The 21,595-nt window shown below is 50.6% G+C and overlaps 1 protein-coding gene across 1 annotated transcript in view; it reads right to left on the bottom strand.

The window, feature by feature from the left end:
• pkd1a (polycystic kidney disease 1a) overlaps positions 1 to 21,595 on the bottom strand; it is an 87,993-nt gene that overhangs the window by 35,947 nt on the left and 30,451 nt on the right. Inside the window, exons 7-17 of the mRNA XM_036546869.1 lie at positions 20,660 to 20,837; positions 16,499 to 16,713; positions 12,975 to 13,093; positions 12,695 to 12,845; positions 10,551 to 10,801; positions 8,989 to 9,741; positions 8,576 to 8,707; positions 8,243 to 8,418; positions 6,833 to 6,966; positions 3,018 to 6,643; positions 596 to 748 (exon numbers count right to left, since the gene is read on the bottom strand). Coding sequence (XP_036402762.1) covers positions 596 to 748; positions 3,018 to 6,643; positions 6,833 to 6,966; positions 8,243 to 8,418; positions 8,576 to 8,707; positions 8,989 to 9,741; positions 10,551 to 10,801; positions 12,695 to 12,845; positions 12,975 to 13,093; positions 16,499 to 16,713; positions 20,660 to 20,837 — 5,888 coding nt within the window. The remainder of the gene's footprint in view (positions 1 to 595; positions 749 to 3,017; positions 6,644 to 6,832; positions 6,967 to 8,242; positions 8,419 to 8,575; positions 8,708 to 8,988; positions 9,742 to 10,550; positions 10,802 to 12,694; positions 12,846 to 12,974; positions 13,094 to 16,498; positions 16,714 to 20,659; positions 20,838 to 21,595) is intronic.

Genomic DNA, 21,595 nt, shown 5'->3' with positions numbered 1-21,595 from the left:
CTGATACAGAAGGTCCGTCATTCCCACATTGGCGGGCAGGGGCAGGGACAGGGGTGGGTTGGTCGACCGGGTCCCCACCCCCCCCCCCCCCACTCCAATGCACTCTTGACACCCTTGGATGCACATGGGTGCTTTTGAGTTCTCAAATAGAATTCAGAGGAAGTATTCATCCTCTGATGACGTTTGTCTCCTGGTGCATTGCGGGGCTTCTTACTGTTCAAAATAGTGGATGGGGTAGGTGTGCCTGTGTACTTTATAGGGTTGTGCATGTCTCTCTTACATGGGTTCAGCAGTGTTGCTGTGGTGACAGTCTTAAAGCATAACTGGCAAACACTAAAATTTGGGTGAAAATTGCTAAAAATAAAATAATTAAAAAAAAAAAAAACAAAAGTTCTACGCTGTTGCAGCACCCAACTTACAAGAAAGTAAGGCTGTTGCTTCCACTCAAACATGTAATTTGGAAAGTGCTTTGGCTGGAATTAAGTGTGTTTTGTACATTAGCTTGCAATTAGCCTACTGAATCCAAAACTAATTGATAAAAAAAAAATGAGAGGTCAAGCCCAGGGTCAGAGGCCGGGGTTCAAAGTTCACTCACCGTCTGCGTGGTGGACTCTTTGCTCATGCCCTCCTTGCTGATGGTGAGGCGGAAGGTGTACTCCACGTCTGCTTCCAGTTCACTTCCTGGGATCCCCAACACTGGCCCGTCGGTACCCAGGCCGAACTTTAGGCTAGAACAGTGGGAAGGACCCTGGGAGGAGGGGAGGGGCATGAGAGGTCATAGGTTAATCAGGTGTTCGCAGGGGTGCACAATTCACTGCTGTTATCCCCATTCAACAGACCACCTGAGATTCCCGTCACCACATGATGAGCTGATAGTCCTTTTTACCAGTTGAAACATTTTTAATTGCCTTGGTGTTGCCCTTCAGGGCTGCACTCAACTATTTAATAAATAGCTTAAAAAAACTTAAAAACAGACAAGAAGAAGAAGAAAAAGACAGGAAAACAATATTCAATGGCCTAGAAATAAAGCTGACATCCAGAGTTGTTTACACAAGCTGATCTCCTTTTCAAGCTGACAAACGGCAGAACCAACTGAAGCAATTTGTTAGGCTTAAATAAGCACAAATTCTTCAGCGCTTGCAAGTTTCTGGATTTTGATTCACAGGCACTCGGATTCGTAGCCGAAATATCCTTTTTCCATTTTCCTCTCAAAACTTCCAGGGTTTGCCATAAAACGTGTCATAAACATCTAATATAAAACTGATGGGGTTGTCATGGTTCTGACATGTCTGGCGTGTCGGAGTTATTATTTTGTTCTTTTTCTGACAATTATTTCATTATTTTTCCTGAACAGTTTGCGTTCTTTTCCAGGTCTCTGAGCGTTTCCAGGGGAAATTTTATGATTCTTTTCCCCAAACCCTGTCCGTGGAGAAGGGAGCAAGCTGTTTTGAACCGCTGCTCTCTTTTCTGTCCTTCTTCCTCTCTTGCGCACACACACACACACACACACACACACACACTCTCTCCCTCCTTCCCTCCCTCCTTCGTTCTCGCTCTCCCTCTCCTCCGAGACCCCTTGGTGTCAGGCCGTTTGCTGAAAGGGGTCGTCGCTCTCTTAACGGCTCACGACAGCTGTGCACCTCCTTTGATCAGGCGAGAGGACGTGAGGAGTCCTGGAATGCCAAGCCCATGGGTTCACGGTTGCATAACTCGGGCCTCTGCGTCCCCCCCACCCCCCACCCCAAAGACATCCACCCACTCCCCACGCACACACGCCTGTCCCGGTGGGCCTGTTTGGCTTGCGATCGCCATGGCGCTGGAGCTGGGCGGAGTGCAAAGTGAGGTCCCGGGAGCCAAGTCACCAAACCAGGGCCGGCTGCAGGCTTCTGTCCGTCCCACGCAGGCCTCAAGAGAAGGAGGGGCTCGGGTTTTTTTGGGGGAAAATTAAATGGGAGTCGCCAGCAGGAATATAAAAACGTGTGCTAAAACCGCACGGACGGAGAAGGGGAAAAGAAAATAACCTCCATTTAATTATGTTTTCCAGTCTCTTGACTGTTTTAGCAAGCACTTTTTCACTTTACGGGAGAAAGTTTTTATTGGAAAAAAAAAACTATCCAATACTATACTGAGGCACATACTAGCTCGCTTCCCTCCTGAGGAAAAAATCTCAGCAAAACAAGGAAAAACAAGATATTGTAGAGATGGTGTCAAAGACTCCAACAGTAAGCAGCAAATCTATAAAAAATACGGAATGTCAGTTGTCGTCATTATTCTTTCTACAGTTTCACAACTCCTGTTAGCATTTAAACCACATTTGAAGATTTGTTACAGGCACCAGAAAAGAAACTTTAATAGTTCCCCAAAACTATGAAACCACAACTGCTCTGAGAGATAATATTTCTGTCTTTCAAATACACCTCTTTAGAGTTTTGCACTGCCAACAAACACTAACAGCAGATTACGTGTTCAGCACTTGCAGTGAAGTGTAAAAATGTGTCATGATGGAAAAATTAGCTGTGAAAGAACCTTTCATTGTTTAGTATAAAAAAGTACATGCAAGTGATTCTCAGGAGAACCTAAACCTATGGAAAGTGTCTGATTGGATATGCATTTGTGAAATGTTCTGTGAATGCCATGAATGTCCAACCAAACCCGTTCCCTGGGGTTAACTTTAGAATGCTTTCAAAGGGACCTTTATAGCAAAGTGATGGTGTGAGTGTTATTCTCTCAGCAGACATGTATTTTAAATTTTAATGTAAAGTAATGACATTCTTCCCTTTGTGTCCTTGATGTAATCTAATACATTGTATTTTTAAAACAAGGAATTATTATTATTATTATATTACTATTGTTACTACTGAGCCAGCCTAAGGTATGTTAGTATTTCCTGATACCTGTGATAAAAAGTCAATGTTGTTTTCTGTAGTTCTGTTCTTTTATAATTCTTTGCAGTGGAATAATCTGCAGTGGTGTATCACAGTGCAATCTCAGTTGTATCAGCAGCGGTGTTACTGTACCTTTGAGGTGTGGATACACTCCCACAGGTAGGTCAGGAGCTTCTGGCTGTCTGGGCCCAGGTTTGGGTCGTAGGACTGCTCTGCGCTCAGCTGTAGGTCCTGGGTTTTGGACCAGACCCTGTAGGTGCCGCCCTCGATGATGGGCACCAGCTTCCCAGCCACCACGCTCAGCTGCAGACTGGCGGTCTTCCTCAAGGGGATCCCCTTGTAGGACAGGGAGAAGACCAAGGTGTAGTTTCCCAGCTCCAGCGCCATTTTGGGAATGGAGAGCTGGAGCCTCCTCGTGTCCACCTCCGCGGGGAGGGGGATCCTGGCTTGCCTCTGCGAAGGGAGAAGTGGGATGGAGAAGATCTCCCAGAGGTACTCCACCCCGTACCGGACGCAACCCTTCAGGTCCACGCTGGCCTCCACCAGGTGGGGCTGGGAGCGGCGGACGGACAGCCGCGGGCCCGCGTGCAGCTGCACCTCGGGCTCCCTGCACTCCAGAACCCGGATTCTGATGCCGATCTGCGCCACGACCCAGCTCACAAGGTTGCTGGCGTTCACCTGGACCACGTAGTTCCCGGGCTGCGAGTACGAGTGGTCGATGCCGGGTGTTACCGAACTCTGCCTCGTGGTTCCGTCTCCAAAGTCCCACTGGTAGGTGACGGCGGTGGACGAGGGGGACACCGAGGCACGCAGGCTGACCGTCTTGTTGAGGAAAGTGTCCTGGGGCTGGGCTTCCAAGCTGACAGACGTCAGGATATTCTGGACGTGTATGACCTTGGTCACATTCTGGCACCCCAGTGCGTTAACTGCCCCCAGGTATATGGTCAGCTGACCAGCCTCCTCTGGGGTGTAGGTCACCTGTTTGGCAACAAAGGTTTTCTTGGCCCCGTGGTGCAGGTCAAAGGTCCACAGAAAAGTGACGTGTTCCCCAGTCTGTATCTCCGCAATAAACGTTTTCTCCACACCCACCGGGATGGCGGCCTCACAGCAGTTGACTATGGTGAGTCTGCTGATGGGCTCCATAACCTTGACCATGATGCTGACCCTCTGTGAGCTGATCTGATTGTGGGCCGTGAGGTTGACCACGTAGGTGTTGGCGCTGGTGAACTTGTGGGTGTAGGTGTGGTTCTGGAACACCGCCGTGGAGTCACCGCTGATGGACAGCACAAAGTTCACGGAGGTCCCCGACGATATGTTGATGCTGAATTCCACGCTCTCCCTCACAGCCACGATGTTCTTGTCCACTTTCAGCTCCAGCCCCTCGATCTTGTCCTGCACGGTGAAATCCCGGGAAACCGCCTCTGCGCTGACATCGTTTGTGGCGTTTAAGGTGATGGTGAAAACCCCAGCCTCAGGAAACAAGCAGGTGACCTGCTGGCCCATTTTTATGCTGTTGGGAAAGTACCAGGTCCAGGAGACGTTTGTGCCAACCTGATTTTCCCCCTGCAGCACCACTGTGGTGCCAGACGCGACAAAATTCTGCTCTGTGACTTCGGTGGCGGTGAAAGTCACTCCTGAAATGGGTTCCTGTACACTGATCCACTCTGAGATTGTCTCTGAGCTCACCTGGTTGGACACGTCCACGCTCACAAGTTTGAGACCAGGATTTCCGAACCGGTGCTGTATAGCGGGACCAAACCCAGCTAACGGGCGGCCATCTGCAGACCAGCGGTAGCTCAAGTCTGAACCTCCACTCACAGCCACCGTCATGTTGGTGGACATATTGACTGCCACAGGGTTTGGAGCTGCGTCAAAGCTCAGGCTACCCACCGGGTCAAGAAACTCAATGGTCCTGTTTACAGTAATTTGGCCCAGCAGGTTTGTGGCCTTGAGGATGACGTTGCAGGGACCTGGCATGGAGAAGTTGACGTCTATGGTTCTCCCACTCAAGTTCATGGCAGTCTCCTGGTCCTTCAGGAGGTTCCAGCTAAAGGACATGTTGGTTCCTTCCCGGAGGACAGCTTGGAGGTGGAGGACCTGGTTGGTGGCGAAGCTGTAGCCGTCCACCAGGTCTTCCGCCACAATCTGCAGGCCCTCCAGCTCCCTCTGAACAAAGATGAAGATGCTAGCCTGCAGGGAGCCTATGTCGTTCTCCGCAGTGACGATGATGTTGAACGTCCCCACGGACCTGAATGTGTAGAATATGGTGTGGGAGCTGGGGATGGGGGTGCACCGGTCGCACAGTATCCAAGAGTAGTGCACCCCGTCCCCCTGCTCCAGGTGCGCCTCGAAGTGGACCGAGGTGTTGAGCGGGACATTGATCAGGCTGGCGTTGACCGTCAGGCCTTGGATGGGCGTGATGACCGACACTGAGAGCGTGCTGCTGTTGCTGCTGACCTCGTTACTCCCCGTCAGGCTGATGCTGTAGACGCCGGAGACGTTGAACGCGTGGGTGACGTTGTGACCAGTCAGGACGCTCCCGTCTCCAAATTCCCAAGTGTACCGCACCTTTGAGGAGCCCGCCGAAGCCGTGAACATGTACGGCTGGTGCAGGGCCAGGTTGTCGGACTTGGTGCCGTTGTGCTGGATGACCACGGGGCCAACGGACTCCTGCACCTCAATGAGGGCTGTGTTGTTGCTGAAGGAGATGTTGTTGAGGACGGTGACCATCACCAGGTACTGCCCAGGGCTCCTGTAGGTAAAGGCCATCTCATTGCTTCCATGGACAGCCGAGTCATTGGTGCCAAAATCCCAGAGGTAGGTGTAATCAAACTCCGGGAAGGCACTGACTGTGAACCTGCTCTCCTCCCCTAGCTGGGTGTAACTGCTTAGGGGAACCAGGGAGACGTTGGTAACTACAGGCTGGACGCAGACCCAGGCAAAGATGTTGGCTTTGTTCACGTGGCTGGACAGGAGCAGAGAGAGATGGTAGTCGCCGCTGCTGGAGAACACATGGGTGATGCCAGGGGTGCCGCGATGGGTCACGTTTGGCGTCCCGTCCCCGAAGCTCCACTCGTACACGTAGATGGAGGAGTTGCCCGACACGAAGGCCCTGAAGCTGACGTTGCTGCGCTCCTGGATGCAGCCCGACGGCTCCAGCCACAACACCTGCAGCACGAACACCTGCACGGGGATCGCCGTCCACTGGGAGCTGATGGCGTTGGCTGCCGTCACGTTCACCGTGTAGTTGCCGTCCTTGATGTACCTGTGCTCCACCCGTGGCTCCGCCGCCGTCAGCACCTTCCCGTCGCCCATGTCGAAGGTCCAGGTGATGTTGTTGCCCGCCTCCACCTGGGCAGTAACCACCGTGGGGGTGCTGAGCTCCGTCGGGGCAGACGAGGTCGCCGTCAAGCCCCGGATATCCTCCGACACCAGCATCTCCGCGTAGGTGCTCGTGTAGCTGATGGTGTTGTTGACGGAGACGGACACATTGTAGATGCCGCTGTGGGTGAACGTGTGGTTGACGCGGCGCTCGCGCCCCTGCACGGGGGCGGACCCATCCCCGAAGCTCCAGGTGTAGACGATGCCGTACGGCGAGGGCCATGGGTGGGCCTCGAACACGGCGGGGCTGCCTGCCAGCAGCAGCTTGGGGTCGGTCTCGATCTCCACCACCGTCAGCACACTGAACACGAACATGTCGATCTTCTGGCTCACGTTCTGGTTCTTGTTGGACACGGACACCGTGAGAGTGTACTCTCCTGAAACAGCAGGAACAGGGCAAAATTACAGCGCAGCCCAGCAAATCAGCCCGAGGGTGAGTTCACTCTCCAAGCTTCATTGTACACAAACTATAAACAGAGGGCTGCAACTACTTAAACCAGTAGCAGCTCTCTTTTTTTCAATGCTTGTTTTTCCTCCTGCATTATAAATGCACTGATCATAATTACCTGGCTGCTCATAAGTGTAGTTGATATTCTGCTGTAAGGTGACCTGCTTGCCCTTGGGATCAGGGAACAACAGAGAGTTATCGTAGGGAGGTTTTAAGTGGTAGACCTGGTAACCGCCATCACCAAAGGACCACCTGGAACAAAAGAGAAACGAATAAGGACTTTTATTCATGGCATATTCCAGCCAATCAGATGTTTTGGACACCAGTGGCGGGGGTGAGTTCCAGTGAAAACATGAAGTGTGGATATTGGTATGGTTATTTTTTTTACTTCTCTGACTCACTGACTCGCGCACGAAGGGAACATCGCTACCCGAGTGGAACGGGAATGGGCTGACCCCCGCCGTTCCCCGCCTCCTGGCACCTCAGCAGGTGGACCACGGTGTTGAGAGGCTGCAGCAGCCCATGAGGTTCCCATTACCGGCGAGGGAAACTGGGGGGCTCTGAAACATTACGCACGGAGGCACCGCTAAAGATTTAGAGACGGTGGGGTGGGGGAATGGAAAGTCGGGAAACGCACACACACGCCGACTGCTACGAAGGGGAAAATTCCTGTCAGAGCTCTACGGCGACCGCGAGGCCGTAAATCGAACGGCAAAAACAGAGACGGACCGGGAGTCATTATCTGGAGCGCAGCTACAGGCACAGCTGGCCGTGTTGTGATTGCCCCCCCTCTTTTATTCCGATGTCGAGCAGAACATGGAAAAATGACCCACGGGAAACTAAAGGCCGCCTTTCATTCTAGGCTGTAACACCTTGGCATTATCTGGGCCTCCCAGACGGGCTCCTGCGATTAAGGTTGTGTTTTTTCCCCCCTCCTCCCGCTGCGTGGACGTTTCAGTCACACCATGTCACAGTAGCTGTTGCTCATCTCACTAACAATGCCTAAATGAGCGCTGTGGCTTTCTGCTGATTTCAGCCTCAGCACACTTTTTTCATAGTTTTTTATTTTTTTATTTCAGGTGATCTGGCATTACTGAGAGTTGAAGCACACAAATGGGGCCTCTTTTTTGTGTCTATAGTAGTGGCAAGGATCTCAGAAAAAAAGAAAACACTTAACTAAAAAAAGCACTGAATGGGTGGCAGTATAGCATAGTGGTTAAGGAGCAGAATAACCGAAAGGTTGGCAGTTCACTTCCTTACTGGGGCAATGCTGCTGTACCCTTGGGCAAAGTATTTAACCCACAATTGCCTGAGTAAATACCCAGTAGTACAAATGGATAACATTGTACGAAAAACTTTAACCGATGTAGGTAGCTCCGGATAGGTGTACCTGCTAAATGCCAATAATATAATGTAATGTAATGTAACAGCGTCTGCTAAATGCCAATAATGTAATGTAAAAATCAAAAGAATGTTTGCCTTCGGTGAAATTGAGAGGCTGTTGGAATCGGACGGCCTTTAAGCGTACCGGAAGGCAGCATCCACAGACATGTCGATCACGATCGATGCAGAGAGGTTGAGGGTTGAGCCCTGGGTGATGATGGCCGGGACGCCCTTCACTGTTAGGTCGGCCATGGGGATCATGGCGTCCACTGTCACGTTGTAGTGCTCTGTCAGGCTGCTCACGTGGTTCATCGCCGTCACCTAGGAGACCGACCCAGCCCTGACACTTTCACAAAACGGCAGACTCTCAAATGACAATATGAGTACTGTTACGCTCATGTGGAGAGATATCTCCAGAGGCTCCTTTGCAGATCGAAGTGGAAAATGTTAAGAAGGAAGAATTCGGACTAATGCTCACAGACAGCTTGTAGACAGCGGCGTTCTGGTAGATGACGTTGAGCACGGTGTTGTAGTAGGTGAAGTGGGGTTTGTCGTCCACGGTCCACTTGAAGCTGGGGTTCGAGCCCTCCTTCACGGTCGCCGAGTAGCTCTGAAAGACAGCCGGGCACAGGCTCATAAGCAGCTGCTTTGCAGAGGAGGCAGATAGCAAATGAGAAGCATAATTAAATAATTAAAGCGTAATTATGGGAGAGAGAGTGAGAATGGCTTTGAGGTGGCAGATAGCTAACATTACAGAAGCAGAGCGGGAGGGGGAAGAGGACAGACAGGAAGAGGAGGGTGATGAATGAAGAATGAACACTTGAAGAATGAGAGAGTAAGAAAGCAGGAAAGGAATAAAAAGCGGGAATGGGTTTCTACTGAGGGACGTACCACCATGGTCCCCATGAGCACTCTGTGGTTGGGGTCGGGCCGGACTGTCAGGTTCCTCAGAGGCTCCTCCACCCTCACCTGGACCGTCAGGTTATCCGAGGTCACCTCGCTGACAGCTGTGAGCACCACCGCGGTCGCTGGGGAGTCTCCGAGCCGGAGGTCGACGTACGCGAAGCGCGCGTCCTGGTTCGCGTCCGCCCGGCACTCCTCCACAACGTGGGACAGCCTCTCCGGGCAGGACGGCTCGAACCGGAAGGTCTGGTTGTCGCCCTGCCAGCCGAGCCAGGCCTCGTGCGAGGAGCGCACCCTGGCCAGCAGGAAGGTCTGGTTGGTGCGGAAGTAGAGAGTGCCGTTCTGGCTGGGCGGGTAGACCACGGCGAGGCCCAGGGGAGGCACCACCCGGATGGGGCAGGACGCCTGGCTGGGGAAGCCGGGGTCGTCCGATGTCACCTGGAAGCTGTACGTCCCCGGGGTCGGCAGCCCCTCCTGGAGGAGCCGGCCCCGGATGGAGGTCTCCCGCCGCCCCGTGTACAGCACTCTGAGGAGGCAAGCCTGGTCCTCCGCCCAGCTGCCGTTTCCCGCAGGGTCCACGGTGCCGTTGATCCAGTCGGACTGGTTGAGAGAGAAGAGGCTCTGCCTCCAGGGGGAGGACGGGTCCGAGTCGCAGTGGAGCAGGGCTCCCGGGCCGGCGTCGTGCTGGAGGGCGATGACGTCGCCCGCGGACACCAGGACATCTGTGATCCCCTCTCGCACCTTGAGGGAGGAAAGGATAAGAGACTGAGGGTGAGGGTGGTACTGACCAAGCTATCATTGCATTACATTACAGGACATTACTGTCATATAGCAGATGCTCTTATCCTGAGCAACTAACAGTACCAGTCAAAAGTTTGGACACGCTTTTCTTTTTTTATTTTTACTTTTATTTTATTTTCCTCTCTTCAGAATAATAGTAAAGACATCAAAACTTTGAAATAATTATGCAGCAGAATTAAGCAGCAAACCAAAAAAGTGTTAGAAGCAAATCGAAACTATCTTAGATTTTAGATTCTTCGAAATATTTTTTAGAATGATTTTTTAAAAGAAATTCATGCAGGCATCAACTTCACTGTTTATATTCATCTAAGAAACAAATTTCAAGCATTTAAGCATACGTCTTTAGGTCAAAATATCTTTGAATGCCTGTTTCCCATTATCTTAATCAGGTGTGTCCAAACTTTTGACTGGTATTGTACATTACAATGTTTTCTGTTTATACAGCTTGATTTTACTGAGGCAACTGTGGGTTACGTACCTTGGCCAAGGGTACAACAGCAGTGGCCTGGCAGGGAATTAAACCTGAAATCTTTTAGTTACAAGCCCTGCTCCTTACCAGTACACCACCCTACTGTCCACTGTCATACAGACAGCTGAGGAGCAGTCACACCCCTCACTAAGACCAGCAGCTATCTCTCCTTGCTAATCTAGCCTGTAATCAACTCCCACACCATCACAATTCCTTCAATGAACCTACATAAGAAGGCCTCTGCATGTGACCTTACATCCTGTCAGACAGGAAGACTCACCAGCTGCTGTCTGGAGTCCCCGGGCGGCAGGGTGAAGACGACTTCTTTCACCAGCCTGTACTCGGGCTGGAGAACCTCCAGGAGGTCAGCGATCGAGCAGTTGATGCAGGAGGAGGGGGAGCAGGGGCTGCTGAGGGGCAAACACTGATTTTGGAAGGGACACCACTGCTGCTGCGGCGGGCAGGACTCCGCCGTGTCGTTGAACTCCTGGTCCTGGCACAGGGCGATGGGGGCGCAGAGCTCTCCGCAGCCTGTGGGGGATAGATGCCAAGGTCAAAGGTGACTGCAGTAAGCAATTACGGAGGCACACAGGCTCCGTTTCTTGGTTTAAAAGGCTACAGGGTCACATGATCAGCACACGGTCTTCACAGCATGGGGAAATATGTTTATTTATGAGGCGCTCCTTTGATGCCCATCTGCACTGGTCGCTGGTGGATGGTTGGAGTAAACACTTCACACTGGCCCAAAGAAATGCATTTATTTTACTTAAAAAGCAAGTTTGCTATAGCAATGCTATTCAATACTGGATAGTGACTGGCCAGGGAATATACATCAACTTACTTAATCCATGGAGTTGCCACGTGCTGTCACTGACTGACTGATTTGAACCAATCAAAACACTCTGCTCTCCACAGCAAAACATTTGCAGCAGTTCAAGTCGCTGGTAGTTCCATCCATACATACAGTGGTTTATGGAACATCCACTGCACAAATATCAATTTTCATATCAATCAATTCAAGTTAAGATTATACAGCAATCAGCGGGACATCAAGAGAACTCTACAGAAAAGACAGCATCACAATGTACAGAGTTACAAGGAGTGAACCAGCAACTCAATAATATCACGCTCAGGCATGCTGTGTCGCTATTCTTCTCAAATAGCGACACAAAATATGCCAACAGGCTTTGAGGCAATTATGAGAGAGGTCAAAAGAAAAGCAACATAATTTGGGCAATAAAAGACTGGGCTGGGCAACAACTTTCTCTCAAGATAATTAGATGGCGCTCACAGCAGAAGAGCTGACAGTGGCCTGGGCCAAATCTCAGTCACTGACGGGTGGCCGCTTAGGTGTCCCTTAGCCTGCATTATGAATGATCTCCATTATTTATATTCTTGCCCCACATTAACCCAGTCACTGTACGGTTCATTTGGCGCGGTTCGCTTTCACCCTCCAGTACACAAACATGGTGTTATCGGGGTTGTTTCTTTGTGCAATTACTTCCCCTGAGTGTGAACACAGAAAGGCTCTTCTCTCAGCTATTAGAGAGAGAGAAAGAGAGAAAGAGACAGAGAGAAAGAGAGAAAGAGAGGGAGCAAGAGAGAGTGATAAACAGAAGAAAAAGGAAACCAAGATTAGCGGGATGAGAAACGCCGGAATAAAAAAGGCTTGGTGTGAATGATTTGCAAGACAGTAAAGAGGGGAAGACAGAGTTGGGGAAGGAGAGAGAGACAGAGAGAGAGAGTGGTTTGCTGGCTCTGCCATATATTAAAGGAAAAGAGCTGCCTCCCTCGACTTTCTTCCTCTGACACACGGCGCTGGGGTAAATGACGGCTCAGAGAGGAAGTGAGTAGGACACAGACTACTGAGAACCCAGCAAAAGAGCCCCGAAAGCAAAAGAAAATCCCTCTCTCTTCACCCTCTCTCTTTTCTAATCCTCATTCAAGGACAGATCTTCACACAGGAGACAACATCTCAAGAGCACCGGTGATACACGAGAGATCTTCCTCTGCCTCTCTCAATTTCGCTCACATTTTCCTCTGCCTTTTTCTCTTTTCCTTCTTGCTTCTTATTCATTCTTTTTGACATTTCTGGCAGCAACTTCAGTGCTTTTCTCTCTTCCTCTTCAGCCACTCTTCCGACTTTAGTTGGCTACTGACTGAGAGAAGGAGAGAGGGGAAGAAGGAAGGAAAGAGGAGAGAGAGAGAGAGAAGGGGGGAAAGAAGGAAGGAAAGAGAGAGAGAAAGAGAGATGTGAGGAAAGAAAGAGAGAAAGAAAGGAGAGAGAGATACAGACAGAGAAAGAAAGACCATGCCTCCTACAGTACAGCCTGCACATACACAGGACAGAATACACCAAAGCCCGCTCTCACCATACACTAACCCTGAGTGCGGGGGTAGGCGTTGGGGGGGTGAAGCCCTTACCTGGCAGCTGCAGGCTGAGGCCCAGCTCCTGGCACTGCGGTCTGTACACCTGGAAGCGCACCTGCACGCTCCCGCTCAGGTGCCGGGTGACAAACTCCAGGGAGGAGAGACGGCCGTCTTGCGTGAACCCCAGGGTGGGGAACATGAGCAGCTGAGGAATGGGGGGGGGGGGGGGGGGGGGGCGGCACACACACACAGACACAGCGTCACCCTCCATTTTTTGAAAAAGGACAGGACAGCTGCAGGTTTGCCAAGCGGGCAGGCACCCCATGGTCCTTACCTCCACTGGCCCTCCAGGGTCGTCGGGGGCTGGGAGCTGGGCGCTGGGGCTGGAGAGGACCCTCTGAGCATTGAACACAGCAGTGCCCACCATGAAGACACCTGCGTCAGGTACACGCACTGCAAAAGCCGCAGCACAGACACAGAGAGATCGCTCATCATTATTCATACGCTTTGGCAACACATTCACGCAGCAATGAAGCTGATTTGAATTGGAATTTCAAAGAGAGAGAGAGAGAGAGAGAGAGAGAGAGAGAGAGAGAGAAAGTACTCAGATATTTATTGAGCTTCACTTTAATATTCCTTCCTTTTCCTGGCGATACCCAATTCTCCATTTGTGCAATTTCATTAAAAGGCAATTGTCAATTAATTTTTGATTGAGAGAGACTACTGGGTATATGCAAAAAAAACAAAAAGACCTGGCAGAAGTGGAAACCCCGCTGTGCAGTGATGCAATAAAAGTGTATAATGGCAAGTTTTCCAAGTGGTTAGGCCTCTGTTGTCAAAGATGGCGACCCCCTCCTGAAACGGCTACATTTCTCATCACCGTTACAATCTAACAGCTGGTCGATGTGTAGTCACCTGCGTTAACACCTGCAGGGAAACAATTATCGAAATGTAGGCTGCGATCATGCCGTCGTGCGCTTTAAAGATAATGGCTGCCATTGCCAGCGTAACAGAGTGCGCGGGACGGAGAGCCTCTCCTTCGCAGAGCGCTGAGCGCTCGGGTGTGGCGAGCTGGGCACGGTTACCAGCCTTACGTCATTCACAGCAGAGTGTATTTACATTCTCAGCGGATCTCACCGGATAAAAGACTCCACTCTTTTTCAGCTCCCGCAATGACACGCTGCCCACCATTTATGGTAAAACTGGGAGGAATTTTTTTTTACGCACAGCTCCTTCTTAAAGAGAAGGAAATTACGGACTTTGGCAGCTATGTAGGCAAGCTAGCACAGTTTTATGCATAAGCCTCAATGACTCAGAGACAATGATTGATTCTCGCTCTGGGACGAAGAGCACCACCTGAAACTGAGACGGAGGACTGAATAACATCTAATGAGATTCATTATGCTTTTCGATTAAATCTCTGATCTCACCGCGGACCGGTCGCCCCCCACACGCCGATGAGCTTGCTGCAAGCGAGAGGGAGAAATGACGCTGCATCGGGATCAACGAACGCGGCGTCATTTCAAGCCACTGGCTCGACACCCCGTGTTTTGGAAAATGACCCCTTTCCGCATTCTCCACGGAGAAGGGGGTGGCGTCAGTGCTGGCTTTGCAGGCGGGGTCGGTGTCCGCTCTCTGGTTTCCCAGTCGGGCGGCTGTGTCTCCCGCCAGGGCCCGGTTCCATGGTGGGTGCTACGGAGGCCACAGATTATGGCCTTTCCCTGTGGTCGCGCGGGATTAGACAGGAGGTAAATCAACGGAGAGAGAGCAGGGCCTTATCTCAACACCTCTGGGAGGTTTGGGCCTAGCATTTGGGACAGTTGCACACACATGTAGCGAGAGGAATATCTTCACGCACTTGGTAACTCTCAGAGCCACACACATACGCACGCACGCACGCACACACATACACACACACACACGCGTGCGTGTACACATATTGAAGGGGAGTGGGGTCGTGGGTGGGAGGGAGTTTGTGTGCGTGCGTGCGTGTGTGTGTACATGTAGGGGTATGCATTTCTTATTTTGGGGAGTTTGTCGTGTGAGAACGGGGGGTGTGACAGAGAAACGCCCCCCCCACTCGCCCCCGCCCCCCCCAGGGAAGACAGCTGCTTAATTGGGGAGTAAACAGGGTGGCGAGAGCCATCTGGAATAGAGCGCGTTCCTCAGCGGCGGGTGGCGCGCGGAGCCAGCGGCTAATTACGTCGAGCCGAGCCGCTGCAGCCGCCACGGAGGAAGCCCCGACGAAAATGAAAGGAGTCTTTATGCTCGCGCTCAACAAAATACCCTTCACAGACACTTTGTTATTCTAGAAAAGGGAGACTCGACAGTTTGAATAAAAAAAAAATAAAACTACTATAAATGTTCCTCTCAGGGTTATGGGACCTTTCTTTTTTAAACAAATACGTGTTACTACACAAACAGTTTCTAAACAGTAAAGAGATGCAATTTCCCAAAGCTCTCTGTAAAGAGACAAAGTGGAACCCAAAAAAAGAGTCAAAGTACATAAATATTTCAAGGAGTTGTGCAGTCAGCCAAGTTGCTTCTAGTTGAAGTGATTAAGGCATAGGGGTTTTCTTTATCGGTGTGGAAGTGGTAGTCACAGTATGGGAGCATGTATCCTATGGCCTTCAGAACAGCACCAGCAGTCGTAATTATTAACAGGAACAGTAGTTCTACCAGGAGATACATTACACTTGCTTAGCAGGCATTCTCATCCAGAGTCACTTACATATTTTACCTTTTTTGTGCATGCTATTCATTTATACAACTGGATGTTTTACTGAGGCAATTTTCAGTATGTACTTCCTGTCCAAGGGCATAAAACGAGTACCGAGGCATGACGACAGTGATGGCCCATCTGGGAACCAAACCAAATGCTTTTGGGTCACATGACCTGCTCCCTACCACTCCGCCACGCTGCTGCACTGTGTACTTACAGTATTTGTAATGCTAATAATGGGGGCTGTACAAGTAGAAGTTCAAGTGGTGGCTGAGTTGATAGAAAACACTGAATGGTGGTGTGGGCTGCAGAGTAACTTGTTCAGTATCTCTAGAGTTACCAGTCAAGCCCAGGGGTGATATTAACCAAGCCTGTTATTTCCCTACAGCACCATCCCCCCACAGTCACTGCTATGGAAACAAAAATACATACAATATTTAGCTGCTCTTATACATAACTCAAGGAAATTATTGCTTTTTCTGTGACAGATTTTATTGCTGTTGTGAACCACTGCAAAGTGCCTGATTGACCTAAATTTGTATTGCTAACAGAAACATGTCCCTATTCACGTAGTCCTTCTACATCAACAGTCCTTTCAGATGTTAGCCAGCTAACAACCTCCCCTGTTTCTTTAGCATGCAAGGCTAAACCATGTAGCTGTCCGTTCTGTTCCGTAACAGTGAAGCAGAAGGGAGCACTGCTCCATTATTATCATGTTATTTAAATCAAAATTAGTTGTGCTCAGTGTAATTGACTTAAAAAGAGTAAGAGTTCAGCTGCCACCCAAAGTGAGCTGAAAAAAAAATGCGCAAAAGCATGCATCTGGGAGTGAAGTCTGCAGACATTCAGCCTTAAACAGCCACAAAGACTTCAAAAGGCTATAATGCAACAATGTCGAACAAGTCCTAGTAATTATGTTAGTATATATGCGTACTGTATTACTACAGGGGGACAGCTCTAACTGGGAATCAAAATAACAAGAACACCCAGATGCCCATGTGGTGGTTAGGTAGTTAGCTTGTCATGAAAACACAGGGAGCAGGGTAAGGAGTTAGAGTAATGAGGGAGGGAGGATTAAACAGGTAAGGAAGACAGTGAGTACCCTAGCCTCCACCTGACCGCACCTGACGGCCTACCTTGTGGTCTGAACTCGCAGATGTAGGCCCTGGTGGTGGTGCAGGGGTGGGAGCTGGTGTGCCCGCCGGAGTCCAGGGACACGCAGACGTACCCCGGCACGAGGGTGGCCCTGTCGCGTGCCCCGCCCTCTCCCTCGCTGGCCTCCGAGCCGTCGGTCCACTGCAGGGAGCCGGGGATATCAGCGTCGCTCAGGCCCAGCCACACGCCGCGCTCCCTGTCAGAACGCAGAGCGCACACCTTACCAACACACTCTACACACTGCCCCAACAGACCTGTACGGAAACCAAATATATTGTAATATATTGAGACGTATGTTGTTCAGCCCAAGAATATATTTCAATTACATTTATAATACATTCCTGCAAAGCAGAACTATACTACAATATACCAAAATGCCAACAATTTACATATTTTCAAAATATTCATTGATCCTTTTATGCAAAGCAGAAATACACTGCAATACACCAAAGCGGAAATACTTTACATATTGTAATATATTAATTGATGTAAAAAATATTCTCAATATGTTTTCACACTGCCTTACTTTTACTGATTATTGTCATCAATCATTTCCTACCCCTAACCCTAACACCTGCGACCACAATACTGCTGATAGTTTACAGACGCCCTCATTTTAATACAGTCGGCTTTTCCTCAAGAGCATGCGCGAGCAGCATTTTAATGGGTATTCGAGCCTGAAACCCTCAGCACGTTTCTCGGAATCCCCCCTGCCCGTTTCTGCTATGACCTAACACGTGTTCACGCCCACCCTGACAAACCCGGGGTCACTCAGAATAAACCCGTTAACCAATCAGCCTCTCTCCTGAGACCCGGGGGCGGGCCCCCTAAGGGAGGCGGGGCCGCGTGCCTGCTGCCCGCCGCCGCCGGGTTCAGGGCTTGTTTTCCTGCTACGCGTCTCCCCGGTTGCCCCGCGAGCCCAGAGAGACGTGCTCGGACGCGATACGCTGTGTTTGTGCACGGACAGCCGGAGCAGGCAGCTGGTACGCAGAGAGCAGAGAAGAGAGAGGGAGAGAGGGAGAGAGGGAGAGAGGGAGAGGGAGAGCGTGTTTGGGTTGCTGGGATTCCTGCTCTGGAAGGGGGCAGGCGAAGGATTGGCTGGGACCGCCGGGCTCTCTGTGTGCTGCTCTTGTTAAGAGTTGTTGTGAATTCAGCCTGGCGTGTGCTGCGGGCCAAACAGCCAGAAACCCCCCCCCCCCTCCCCACCATCAGCTGCACTCCTTCTGCTGTGATCATGAACCCTCTCTCAGCTGGGAGCAAAGGCCTCACTCTCCTGAACCATGTCTGTACTGGGGGACTGAACCCTCTCTCTAGCGGAGGATTAAACCCTCTGTCTGCTTGGGGAATGAACCCTGGACCCTCCATGTCCTGGGCACTGACCCCTCTTTCTAACGAGACAATGAAGAGCGGTTCACTTCACAGGCTGCTGAAAGCGGCCAAGCACACAGCAACCTGGATGTGATTCACACACACACACACACACACACACACACACACACACTCACACACACACACTCACACGCAAACACACAGGCACGCACACACACCTACGCACTCACACAAACACACGTTCACACCCCTTCTCCCCTTTTCTCTCTTTTATAGCTGCAGTATGTTTCTTATGGGCCCCTGCCAAAATCCCACATCTGTGAAAACTGCAAAATAAAAAAAAAGCCAGAAAAAGGAGGAGCGGAGAGAAAAAAGAGCCCTTTGTGCCAAAAAAAAAAAAAACCCAATATAAAAAGTTCTGCGTTTCTAAACTTTCTTACATAAGATGCTGTCAGTGGGTAGGGTGGGAGTGAGGGAGGGACTGTGTCCCAGCTACAGCACGTTGGAGAGAGAGAGAAAGGGACAGAGAGAGAGAGAGAGAGAGAGAGAGAGAGGGAGAGAGAGGGGACGGGCGAGGGCCTGTGGGAAGAGGGTTACTCTAGTGCAGATTACTGGAAGCATCGAGTCTCTGGTTTGAGATGAATGAAGGGTGGAGAAGGGTGTGGAGAGCGGGGACAGGAAACGCACATCTGCGAGCTGCGAGGAACACCCACTCATCCGGGAGACAGCTCCCACACACGCAGAAATACGGGCAGGGACCGCTTCAGTGAGGCATGCCGGAGCCACGGACACAATGAGGGCAAGATATCAGAGGAGGGACCCTCTGCCACCTGACCCAGGCCCAAGACACTGAAAAATCTAGCACGGCACCCCTGTATGGACACCTACAAGCTCCAAAATTTCCCATGACACGCAGGAACCCTTTTCCAAAGTGGCCCATTTCAAAGCATTACAGAGCACCAATGCCGGTTTGCAGAGCTTTCACAGCTACACCAACTATGTTCTCAAACTACCACAGAAGAACAGACTCCCACAACTTCAAAACCCGAGCCGGCTGGAGTAGGCAATCAGCAAACAGCCAGCGACCTAAAAAAGAAATCGCCTCTGTTTTGTTCTCTGAAAAACACACATTTGCACCAGCTGTCTTCTGAGCGGGGAGAGCAACCTTGTTATAGGCTTTTCAGATGCAGACAGAACAGAAGACACTGATATTGTTTTATTCAGTGTCAAACTGTCGGTGCGATGCCGCGGCGAGTGAAGGCTTATGAGGTCTCGCAAGACGGGTTCAAAAAGAAAACACGAGTCTGTGTGTGTTCGCGGATCAGCGCCATACAGGAGGAGGCGAACGCCAGCGCATGCTACCGCTCCATGCGCCGTAGCTTGCAGTTAAGAATAACACAAATTAAAAAGTCTTTTTGAAATAGCTCGACCGCTTTTGTTGAAGTGTGAACCCTCATGCCGTGGTGGAAAGTTCCTTCTGGGACCCAATGATCCCCATATACGGCGAGCGGGTGTTTGGTAATTAACTACAAAAGGAGCTGGGCAAGCCTACAGCTTCATCAACGCCGGCTGGCTCGGAGAGCGGATGATGGAGGCGAATGGAAAGAGCACGGATGAGATTACGGGGCGTTTTTTTAGGCGGAGTGATGGCCGGGTCCACGGCCGACCCATGCTGGCAGGAGAAGGAGCCACGAACGCTCTGAGCAAGGGGAGTCGCGTTCACCACAAAGCGGAGCTGCCCGGGCAAGCACACATCCGCTTCCCTCAGCTGCACACAGCCCTACGACCGGGCCTACACCAACCGTACCGGCGCATCTCCACACTACCGCCCCGTACCGGTCTGAACCGGAAAATACAGGACCGGTCCGGCGAGACCAGACCAGACCAGCACCAGCCAGAAGCTCAGCAGCTCAGAGCGTCGCTGCTCTCGGCTTCCAAGGAGATACAAAGCCAGCTTTTCGAGCTGGAACGGTGTATCAGGGCTCTCAATCCCCCCTCCGAGGGCTCACCGTGCCAAGTGCTTTTTAAGAACCATAATAGACTCCTTTTTTCCCATGTTCTATTTTTCAAATCTATTTCCATTATGACAAAACGTTTTTTTTTTTTAGTTCTTTTGGCCTGCTCCTGCAACGAACGCCAGAGTTAAAAGCTGGAGGAAGAAAACAACAAACAAAAAAGAACCACAGAAAAACATTCCCAACGAAATGATGAAACGAACCGGGGCGGAGTGAGCAGGGTTTGTGCGTTTTGGGAAGGGTGTTCCCTATTGGATGTGACACAGTGGAGATGGCCAATGGAAACCTTCCCGGTCCTGTGCCAAGCGCGTAGCCGTAGTGGAAGTGTGGACTTGTGTAAATAATACACAGTGGCTTTGTTCATTGTATTTATTTTCCCTCCTCGAAGCAGAGGGCCAGGGGTAGGAGGGGAGGGGAGCTCACAGCCAGAAGTACAACTGACACTAACTGGGAAAAAACTGGTGAACCAAGGGGTGAGGACACATTAATATGTGCACACAGTCATATGCGCTCATACATACACACGCGCATGCACACATACAAGCACAAACATACGCACATATACGTGTGGAAACAAACAAACACACAGATGCAAATACAGACATGGATTCACATGCAAACAAAGACACTTGTGCAAGACACACACACACACACACACATTTAAGCATACAAATTCAAACAAGCAGACACACACGTGAACAAACAAGAATACATGCAAAAATGAGGTTTACTCCTGGATACACGCCTAGCCTATCTTGCCTGTCAGCATCACCCCCCCCGACATATCAGACCACTCACTGTGTGACACGCTGGGCGAGAAGCCCCCGGAGCGGCTCGGTTCTGACCACAGCCAGGTCCCCTCCGAGGGCGGAGCACTGTCGGCGCGCCTCCGCCCAGCTGGACTCCGCAGGCATCAGATGGAAGCAGTGGCCGGAGTCTGTGTGCAGGAGACCCTCTGGCGGGCAGTGGGGTGTGGCTGGAAGGCAGGCAGAGAGGGCAAAGTGCAATGACGAGGTGCACCACGGGAATTAAGTTATCCTCTGCTATCGATATAGTGTGCATGTGCATGTGTATGTTTGTGTGCGTATACGTGTATAAGTGGATGTATATGAGTGCGTATATATGTCGGTGTGGGTGTGCATCTGTGTGTATGTGAGTGTATGTGTATATGCATATGCCTGTATGTGTGTATGTGAGTGTGTGTGTACCTGTTTGTTAGTGTGTGTGTGTGTGAGTGTGTGCATATGCGAGTGTGTGTGTGTGTGCGCGTGTGTCTGTGTATCACGTGAATGTGTGCCTAAGCTGAAACCAAACCCAGATGTCTCAATTCCTGTCCCAAATCTCAAAGCGCTGGCTGAACTAAAATAGTCATTTAAAAATTTCTGACCTTCACCCCTCCTTTGTCACCAACTTATTTATTTAATTCTGCCCCGATTTTACAGCTTAATAGGTTCTGAGTTATCTGGGGGGCTGGTGCTCGAGAGGCATGGAACGATAACAGTTTATTAGGTTTTTATTTTTCAGACACCTGCAGCTGGGCAGGCAAAACTAATGCCACCCACACATGCTGTAAAAGAGATTAAGGTTTTACTTCTCCATTCGGGGTGATGGGGATTTCGCCAGGTCCCGACGGTGACTCACCGCACTTAGGGTATTTTGGAGAAACTGACCTGAACAGCAAGAGTCACAGGGCTACAGTGGCTAACCCAGGACTTCAGCTGCTGCTTCACACAG

The sequence above is a fragment of the Megalops cyprinoides genome, chromosome 1 (genome assembly GCF_013368585.1).
Source record: "Megalops cyprinoides isolate fMegCyp1 chromosome 1, fMegCyp1.pri, whole genome shotgun sequence".
In the NCBI taxonomy this organism is placed as follows: domain Eukaryota; kingdom Metazoa; phylum Chordata; class Actinopteri; order Elopiformes; family Megalopidae; genus Megalops; species Megalops cyprinoides.
Note: the sequence above shows the minus strand (reverse complement) of the source record. Positions and strands in the feature narration are given on the sequence as shown.